Source organism: Cotesia glomerata, linkage group LG10 (genome assembly GCF_020080835.1).
Source record: "Cotesia glomerata isolate CgM1 linkage group LG10, MPM_Cglom_v2.3, whole genome shotgun sequence".
Classification (NCBI taxonomy): Eukaryota; Metazoa; Arthropoda; class Insecta; order Hymenoptera; family Braconidae; genus Cotesia; species Cotesia glomerata.
The window spans coordinates 13,674,432-13,685,326 of record NC_058167.1 but is presented as its reverse complement, the minus strand read 5'-3'; the positions used below and the strand labels follow the sequence as shown (position 1 = coordinate 13,685,326).

Sequence of the window (10,895 nt, the reverse complement as noted above, 5' to 3'; positions counted from 1 at the left end):
TTATTAAAAAAAGAAAATGTAAGTTCAATTATAATTATATTTATTAAGAAATTAAAATTTCATGAGTTTTTGGTAAATATTTTTTTGCGCATGAAGTATACTTCAATTTTAGAATGTAAAACGTATTTTTACGCCATTTTTTTTAACTTATAGTAATATTTATGGTATCATTATTTTTACACGGAAAAAAGAAAACTCGAAAAATTACAGTATAAAATGTAAAATCGGTCCCGTCGTAATCAAAACTAGAAAAATTACAGTTTGAAATAACATTTTTCTAAATTCAATTTTTTAATTTAATATTCAGAGCTTTCAATGTAAATATTACATTCTACAATGTAATTCTTACAAAATCTGTAATAATTACAATCTGAAACTGTAATTTTTCCAGTTTTCATCACGAAGCGCCACGTTGCATTAAATACTGTAATTTTTCGAGTTTTCTTTTTTCCGTGTACAGAAAGATTCTAAGCATAACGATTTGGTAGACATATATAAGTACTTGGATCAAACAATGCCTTAAAAGTTGTAAAATATTAATGAAGTGACCAAAAATTTCAATTTCACAAAAATTTTTTTTTTTGCCAATTAATAATAATGTAATTTTTTATGTTAAATTTTGTTCAAAATATATCAATAAAAACGTATTTAAACTGTCTTTAATTTTTTACTATTTTAAATAATAAATTCCCAAGTTTCAACACAAAATTTTCATATTGTTTTTTTTCTGTACAGTAAAAAATTTTAATAATTTTTTCAAAAATAAAATAATTAAAAGAAAAAAAAATTGTCTTGAATCAGACAAAAAATTTAGAATAAAAAAAATTAACTTAAATCAGTGAAAAATGTTCAATCAAAGAATTTGAGAAATTTAAAGAAAAGATGAAGCTTTTAAAAATAATTTTTACGTTCAAAAATTTTTTTCTTAAATCAAGTTAATTTTTTTTTTTTTTTATTGAACCTATGCTCAAATTTATCGATATGTTATTTAAATAAAAAGTATCAAACATTTCTTTGTTTACTGTATGACAAGCTAAAAGCCAGGAATCAGAACACCTTTATTCTCTGGATGTCGATGACCGACTTCCTCTTAGCCAACACTCGTATCAGCTTTCTCGGTCATGGCTAATGCGACGCGGGAATAATACTCACCATCACTATCTACACTAGTAAATAGAAGGAGAGATTAATAATACAATTTAAATAACAATCTAAAATCTAAGCCCAAGACTTTTCTTCCATTAAAATTTTATTGAAAATTTTCTACGTGCCCTTCGAACACTCTCTCGGTCTTTTAAAGCCGCCCATCAAAGTCATAATCTTGATGAATATCTCTTGAGATTTTATTTCTTCAATAAAAATAGTAATTTTAATTTTAATTTTAATGATTGTAATAAGAATAAAATTCCGAATGAAGGCGATATTTCTGGGCGTCCCCGCTCCGATGAATGTGTCCAGTTCCAGTGATTTTTGACCTAAAAAAATCGGATGGACGATGGAGGCAGGTATAGTAAGAGTAACAAAACCTGTACCCAGAGCAGTAAAACTAACGAGCTGAGAAGACGGTACTCACTTGTACGCGCAGATCAACAGCACACTCATTATTACTCTCTAGTTCAGGAGAACACGCGGTTTTATTTAATATTGTAACACCATTTTAGTGGTTCTTGCTCTAATGTGCTTCCATTGTGTTAAGTGATTGGAAAATTAACGATTGCACTCATCGGTGACGATTTTTTGGAATTTTTTGGATTGACTCAAGATGAGGTGTGAGTGGAACAAGGCTTTGGTTACGGTAAGAGTGGTTTGTTGCTAGTTACTTAGTTTTAATTATGCACATTTTTAACCGCCTGTGAGATGTGATTAATTGGATTGTTTATAAAAGTAGAGCTGGCCCACTAATTTGTAAACCGCACTATGAGAGTGAAATTTGGGTTTTAAAGAGTTTGTTGTTAAGTAGGTACACTGATAGAAGGATTTCTTAGTATTTAAAAAGATTTTTTTGTATTTAAGAAATCATTTCTTAAACATCATTTCTTAGTATTTAAAAAATATTTCTTAAATACAAAGAAATATTTCTTAATTACAAAGAAATATTTCTTAAATACTAAGAAATATTTTTTAAATGCTAAGAAATGATGTTTAAGAAATGATTTCTTAAATACAAAGAAATCTTCTTAAATGCTAAGAAATCCTTCTATCAGTGTAGTTTTTTTTTTTTTTTTTAATAAAATTCTATGAGTAAATAATTAAACACAGAAAATTGTTTTTAAGAATTTTGGTTTAAAATCTGAGTAATTTATTCAATATTATTTTCTCTGTAATTCCGAGTAAATGGATTTGTAAATGGAAATTTTGAAATGAAATTGAAAATATTTTGTGGATAAGTTTTTGAAAACATTCTTGATGCCTTAAAAATAAAACAGAAGTAATGATTTTTCTATAAAACTAATGAAGAAACAATTTGATTTTTATTCTATCGCAATTAAAGTCGCTAATGACCTTGTTGTTAAAAGCAATTTAAAATAAAGCAATAATAATAATAATAATCTATCACAATTCTACGGATAAAAAAATAAAACCCAGAAAATTATTAATAAAAATTTTTTGTTTGTTTAAAATTAAGTTAATTTTTGTAATGCAATTTTTGGACAATTGTAAATTTGTAATATTTTGTGCGTTAGTTGCAAAAAAATTTTTTCATGCTTTAAAATTAAAGTAAAAATAATTTTATGTCAACATTTAAACAATAAAGTATTTTGGAGAATTATTTTTTCATTAATTTAAGATAAAAATTTTGAAAATATTTTTGTGATTTAAAATCTAATTAATTTTTTATGTAGTTTTTGGAAAATTGTAGATTCATAGTTACAAGTTTTTTTTCCTTTTTTGTTAGTAAAAATTTTGTATTAAAGAAACTGAATTTCAAAATATTTGATGGTTTAGTTTCTAAAAATCAATAACAAATAAATACAAGTTTTTTGATAAGAAACTCGTTAGACTTTGATAAAACTCGTTCAAGGTTACACTCCATTCATTTTTCTCATTTTCTGTTCCTCACAATTGTTTGTTTATAAATACAAAGTTTTCTAATCGATTTATCGCTGGTGACTGTGCAAATAAAATAAATAAATTTTGATTGAATTTGCATACACGAATAGAATATTTTTAATTTATAAATAAATAAAATTAACAAACAAAATAAAGATCGAAGATAGTTAAATCCAGATAATTGCTCTCACTTTCGATCATAAATGCGACGAAAGCTGCAGCCAATCTCCTATTGATTTCACTTGATTTAATTGATCACAACCCACGGCTCAAGTTCAAGATCGTTTAATTACTTATAAATAAACACGCGAGAAAATTCTAATGTGAAATTTTTTCAGGCGGTCCTGCTTTTCTCTTTGGCTCAAGCTGATAAAAATGAGACGCTGGCGAAAAAACCCGAGAAAAGTGAAACCAAGATCTCCGCGTCCTTAATCGTTGACAATAAAACGGTAAATACTTAATTATATCCGTTTTATAGCTTCACAGTTTTTTGCATGTAATGAAATTTAAATTTCTAGGTTAAATATTGAAGATAAAAAAAAAAAGACAATACTTTTTTATGAAAAACTTATTAATTTTTTGATCATTTTCATCGTTTCGTCAGAATTTGAATAAGTCTCAAAAAATAATTTTTTTGAGTAATCCTTTGAGAAATTCACTTTTTAAAAATTAAAATTAAAACTGGTTAAAATTTTGGAGAGAGATAAAAATTATAAGAATACTTTTTTGTAGAAAAATTAATTTTCTATAATATTCCTTGTCAACTTTTCGGTAACTCATCATTCAGTCAAAATTTCAATTCAAAGTCCTTAAAAAACTTTTTTTGGAGCAATTGATAATAAAAAAATTATTTTTCAAAATTAAAAATCAAAATTCTTGCCAAAATATTGAAGACATAAAAAAAAGACAACACATTTTTATGAAAAACTTATTAATTTTTGGATAATTTTCATCGCTTTGTCAGAATTTGATTTCTAAGTCTTAAGAAATAATTTTTTAAGTGATCACTTGAGAAATTTAATTTTTAAAAGATGAAATTAAAACTGGTTAAAATTTTGGAGATAAGTAAAAATTATAAGGATACTTTTTTGTCAAAAATTCAATTTTTTATAATAATTTTCCTTGTCGACTTTTTAGTAACTCATCATTTAGTCAAAATTTCAATTCAAAGTCCTAAAAAACTTTTTTTTTTGAGTAATTAATAATAAAAAAATTATTTTTCAAATTAAAAATCAAAATTCTTGCCAAAATATTGAAGATATAAAAAAATTGTATGATTATATTTTTGTAGAACAATTTACTCTCCTATCAATAAGGCCCTCTTTATTTTTTCCGCATTTTCCGTCGTTTAGCCAAAAAAAAATCAATTTAAATAAAATAAAATAAACGTCTATATGTATCTTTCACAATAATTGATCTATTTGATTTTTTCCCAGATTTCTTCGACAGAAAAGTCGATAGAGACATCAAAAAATTCAAGCGAACAAGTAATTAGTCGCGAGAACGCTAGAGAGCTATCGGTCGAACCGGATCCGGATGCAGAGCCAATTTCGTCCGAAGACTCAATTGACCATGAAGAATTGCCCGAAGCCTTACCAGAGGTACTATCAATGATCTAATTATTTGCATACAATTATAATAAAAATAAAAATATATATTTAACTGAATTAAAGATTATGATTGTGATCATAATTATGATCAAGAAGTATGAACTTTCGAATGGAAATTGTGTATCTAAAAAATATTTATACACGATTATGATTATAAAGCTACAAGAAGTGTACAAGTGTGTGTGTGTGTGTTGTATATAATCATATAATTGCCTACTTTTACTAATGACTAGTGTCAAAACTCTTGTTTTAAACGTCTTAGAAAGTTTTTCCATCCGTTTTTGCCACACGTTTGTATGTTGTGATAAATATATGTGAATTATTACAAGACAAATTATTGTATTAGATTCAATTCGTGCGTGGGTTTTATTTTATTTTCCATTAACATCAACAATGATGATTGCGGGAGTAAAAGAGTAAGAGCTAAGGATACAGACTAATTAGCGCGTGACTGGAGAAAATTAAATTAAGTCATTGCTAGAACGATAACTATATTGTTTCGTCATACATATGGATAATGAATATGGCTTTTTATTTTGTTATTTTTTTTTATTTATGTACTTTTTGTACCAAACAGGCGCTCGAGCTCAGGAATTCTAGAGTCGGTACCCGAAGACGGCCTTTCTATAGACCTCCTATGCGAAGACCGCCGAATAGTAATCGCAGGAATGTCTTTCCAGGTATAAAAATATATTTTTGTACAGATTTTATATTAAAAAAAATTTTTTGAATTAAAAAAAATAGAAAGTTTCTATAATTTATATAATTTAGAAAATAAGGGAAATTTTTTTTATAATGAAATTAATTTTTTTGATTTAATTTAGTATGAAAAATAAGATCTGTAATTAAATTTGTACTTTTTAAAGGTTTTATATAGTTAATTAATTATGATAAATTTCCGGAGTAGTTTTAAGTAGATTTGAATTTTAAACTAGATAACATTTTTTAATTTTTTTATTTATTGATCCTATAAAAAAAAATTATTTTTTTAATTTAATTTAAGTATTTTAATTATGGATAATATTATTAATAATATCCAAAAATTATTAAGCCAAAATTTTATTATTTATAATTCGTAATTTTTGACAGTCGAATAATAACTGCAATTTGCTCGTATGAAATGAATAATTAATTATTGAATAATAATAATAAATTGTAATTTTTTTAGAACCTTTAAGAGGATCAAAACGACCAGTTCGTAAGCCAGCTGATAGTAATAAAAGAGAACCAACGACAAGTGACTGTACATTTTTTGGAAAAACTGTTTGTTTAAAAACTTTAAATTATCCACAGTAAGTATCGCACTATTATTTATTATTATTCTTATTATTTAGATAATAAATTGATGGTGATCCATCATTAGGATTATGTAACATGAATATCTTATATTACGAGTTGAATTAACAAAATTTTTTTTAAATAAGTACAAAATCATGAATTTTTCTGTAATTATGAATTATTCCTATTTAAATAAAATTACAACACTAATAATACAAACCCTTCAATGACATTGATAGAATCTCTTCTCCTTAAGTTAAACTGAACACTGAAAAAAAAATTAACTTGATTCGAGAGGAAAATTCTTGAACCAAGAAAATACTGTTGAAGAGGGTAATTGTCTTGAATCAAGACGAAAAATTCTTAAATCAAGTGAAATTTACTTAAACCAAGCAAAATTTCTCAGTTTAAGAATTTTTTTACTCAAATCAAGAAAATGAAGTTCTTCAAAATTATATACTTGATTCAAGAACATTTTTTTTTTCTGTGAATGCAATAGTAAAATTTTATTGAAATATCTACAGACGAATAGGCAATTTTCAGTCTAAAAGAATAAAATTACATGAAAATGAAAGCTCGTTTAATGGGCTTTAAAATAAAATTTACAAAAATTTAATAAGTTATTTCATTAAAAAGTTATCTGCGAAAGAAACTGCCAAAATCTGAATTTTTATGATTTTGAAAATTTAGAAACCTTGTAATTTCTGAACTATTTGACCGATTAAGCTCATCTATAAGCTTGACTTTGGTATTCATCTAAAAATTAAGTGTGTTGAGTTTCGAGAAGATCTATTATGAATTAGCGACGCTATTGTATGAAATCTATACACTAATACTTAAATTAATCGATTTCTATGAATGAAATAGTTTTTTATAAATAAAATCATAATTTTGTACTTATGTAAAAAATTTTATATTGTAGAGAAGCTTGATAATAGATGAACAGAGTTTCATCCGAAATATTGCATATAATTATTAAAATTTTTATAAATAAGACTAAATCGCCATTAATTTCTCTGAAAATTAATTTACTAGTCAAAGTTGATTGATTAATCTTAGTTTAACAATAATTTTTATACAATTATTATTTTTTTTTTATTATTAATTTATTAATAAATTAATACATTGAATGAACCAGAGAAGCGATACTGAGAAGCATAAGAGGAAACCGAGATATGGTTGACCACTTGCTAAAGGATTACAACATCCAGCGAGAGGATAGGAATGACGACGTCGAAGCTGATGTATTCCCACTGGAAACTAGATACGAGCGGTACGAGAGTAATGAGATCAGAAGGTATGGTACACAATATAGTTGTACAGTTGTAGTAAATTAGTAGATTAAATAACTCATTAAATCACGGTAGAGATCGCCGTCTCGATTAACGTCAAGCTTTCTAATTCATTTTTTCATTTTTCACTCACTCAAGGACGCCTGTTTTACTAAAAAACTTTGGCTTATCTTGAGCAATCTTTATTGTTCTATTTGTCAATCAATTTGAAATTTTAAATATTTGTTTTTTTATTTTACAATATAGAATTAAAGATTATGAAAAAATATTTCAAGAAAAAAATTTTATTTTGCTGAACTTTAGTTATTTTGTTAAAAATTTCTGTAATTATTATTATTTTTGTCAAGTAGGAAAAATAATAAAGAAAACTATCAATAATAAGTACTCTGCAATTTAGTATAATCTTGGGACATTTGATTATAAAAAATTTGCCTCTCCCACGTGAGCTTATTGTCAGAGTAAAATGTCTCTATACTTTAGATTAATGTCAGTAATTTTTATTATTATTATTATTAGATATTCATAAAAATATTTTTATTCTTCGTAATCATATAAAATTATCATTAAAAATTAATATTATATACAATACAAAAGATTGTAAAATAATTCTTGTGATTTTAAACTTTTTAAATTTTTATAAAAATTAATTGTGAAGAAATAAGTCGATGTAATTTTTTTCTTTTAAGAGTAACAAACGTTTAATATTTTCTATTTACAGAAGGTCAGATTATCCTTTAGCGATCGACAATAACGTTGAAGAAGGTTTTACCTGTCCGTCACAAGTAATGTATGCACGACCTCAATTAGCTAGAGCGGCTTCTGGCGTTTGGAAGTACATTATAAATACTGGTGATCATACACAAACATTGCGGTTAGAAAAATGCGCGTAAGTGTTTTATTTAAACAATTATTCATTTTTATTGAAATTAAATTAATTCAAAATTTCTCCTTGAATTAATTTCATGAGAACAATTGAAAAAAATTACTTCTTTTTTAAATCAGGATAATTATCATTTTATTTTAAAAAATTAAACAATTATAGTTAATTAAATGTATAAAAATGTCAAAAATTTTTGAAAAGTGTCAAATTTTAAATAAAATATTTTTTAATCTGAATATTATTAAAATTAAAAATTAGACAAAATTAAAAAAAAATAAGACTTTTTTATGATATTTTAATTGGATTATTATTATTAAATTTTAATAATTAATTACAAAAGAAATTATTATTAAAATTCAATTTGAAATTTTATTGCTAAAATATCATAAAAAAAAAAAAAAATTGATTTTCAGAAAACCAAAATCAAGTTGTTCATTTATATCAGACAATTACCGCTCATCCTGTATTCAAGTGTACAATTACCACCGACTACTAACCTGGGACAACGATATCGGTCTGCACATTGACATCTTCAAGATTCCATCTTGCTGTAGCTGTCATGTCCACGGATACGCTGAATTGTACCCTCCCTTGCAAAAAGACCCGTCTTTATCGGGAGAAGAAAATTTCCCGGGGGCTGAATTTTCTACTGACCACTCCAAAGGATTCGAGCGACCTTCCAGTTATTTGTCGAAGCTACCTTCCACTTATGACAGTAGTTATGGTACTTTAATTATATATTAAACATAAATACTCGATTTTTTTTTAAATTTAATAAAATTTTAAAGAATTTTATTTCATAAAATTATATAAATTTTTATACCAATAATTCTGTCGGGTCTTCACAACATTTTTATAAAAATTTATTGAAAATTTCAATAGTAAAATTCCATTAAATTTTATGAAATATTTTTCCCAAGTAAATTTTAATTTTGAATTTATATTTATTATCTTCTGAAAATTGAAGATAATATTTCCCTTTTTCGAAAAAAAAAAAACTGAACATAAAAATACATACATATGATTTTTTTTTTTTTTTTTTTTAAGGGGCGTCTATTAATTACGTGAGATGTTCTAGGGGGGGAGTGGATCATGCTAAATCTTATCAAATCTCACTTAGGGGAAGGGGGATCTTAACAAATATCACGTATATTTTTCTCTAGCAGAAAACAGTGTAAAATTGCGTGAAAAAGTATTTCTATAATAAAATATGGCCAAATTTGACACAATAGTGTTTGTCGTATTCGTCTGAACCCTGCAGAGCAGCAAAGTAGCGCTCGATTGTTTAATTTGATTATTGATCGATAGGATTCACTAATTTTTTAGGTATAGATTTCTTTAGAAATCTATCGGTGGTAGCCGGTCTCATGTCGTAATTTTAATACAATTTTGTTATAATATGTTTAATTATCTTCAATTTAAACTATTGTTCGTCGACTTTTAATACTTTTTTCAACTTATTTCGTAGTTGAGAAAATTCAAAAAATCAATAATAAATTAAATTTTAGCTTTTATGATCAAATGACTTTTATATGTAAAAATCCTATTTTTTAGTTAGATGTCTTTAAATATGTATTTGCTGTATTGAGTCTCGTATCGTTGTTTGCAAAAATATAATAAAAAATAAATTTTAGGACATTACGGCCTTTTAATAACGTGTTTTTTTCAATATTCAAATAAGAAATCTACCTATCCATGTCGGGTGTAGCCGAATGGCACTTTTTTTCTCAATAATCCAACCCGTTTACAGCCAAAACATAAATTTTGAATAATCTCGCGTGAAATTAGGGAGGGGAAGGGAGTTGAGGAAAATCTTACGAAATCTTATCAAGGGGAGGGGGTTAAAAATTCTCAAAAATGCCTCACGTAATTTATGGACGCCCCTAAGTAGCATTGTGTAAAAATTTGAGCCAAATTTTTTTTCACAAAAATAAAAAATGAACTCACAACAAACATTTTCTTAAATTTCACTCAAATTTCCAGGAGGATCAAAACCATTAGACGCAAGTAGTTCAAATCACCCAAGTTTCATCCTGCCCCGACCGCGACCAAAGAAACCATCATCTTCTTCCGCCTCGCGGCCATTTGATAAACTTCCGCAGCAACATGCGCCCAATACTCGAGCGCCAGGATACAAAGGACCCATGAAAGTTAGCAAGCGACCCTCAAGACCCAATCGGCCTTTCAGGAGAGAATCCACCGATCTAGACGAAAGTTCTTCGAACACTAACACGAACACCAATACTAATCTCACCAACTGGTTCGAGCAAGCTTTCGACCAAGGAACCGATTCCCATACAAGGCCCAATGGAGAATTCGAAGATGACTATGAGGAACCCGGCAGACGCGTTAATTATAATTATCATCCGATTCTTGAGTTCTTTGAGCCAAAAGCTTCCATGCTGAAAGCTACTGACCCTACGAGTACTCGGAAATCCTCAATTGAATTGACCGCGAATGGAGATTCCAATTCTTGGAAGCCCATGATCGCTCTTTAATTATAATTTATTTTGTCTGATTAAGTTACCTGATTGTTTTATTTTTAATCTTGATGTAGTTAAGGTTTAATTTATAATTTAATAATTAATTAATTGATAATTTAATGTATAAAGAGATTGTTGATTTGTTGATTGTTAATTTTTTATTTATAGTTATTATTACAAAGTATATGTTAACTTTATTTATCTTTTTTATTTTGATAATATAGTATTTTATTTATAATATTAATATTATTTTTTTTTTATATTTTTAATCCTCAAAATTTTTGATTTTTTTTTTTTACGA

The 10,895-nt window shown here is 26.3% G+C and overlaps 1 protein-coding gene across 1 annotated transcript; it reads left to right on the top strand.

The window, feature by feature from the left end:
- The first annotated feature begins 1,479 nt into the window (after positions 1–1,479).
- Positions 1,480–10,667, top strand: LOC123272899 (neurotrophin 1-like). The gene is made up of 9 exons (XM_044739919.1): positions 1,480–1,795; positions 3,390–3,500; positions 4,488–4,652; positions 5,239–5,341; positions 5,830–5,953; positions 7,078–7,236; positions 7,950–8,117; positions 8,525–8,835; positions 10,095–10,667. The coding sequence occupies exons 1-9, from the start codon at positions 1,763–1,765 to the stop codon at positions 10,607–10,609; spliced, it is 1,689 nt and encodes a 562-aa protein (XP_044595854.1). The 5' UTR covers positions 1,480–1,762; the 3' UTR covers positions 10,610–10,667.
- Positions 10,668–10,895: the final 228 nt, after the last annotated feature.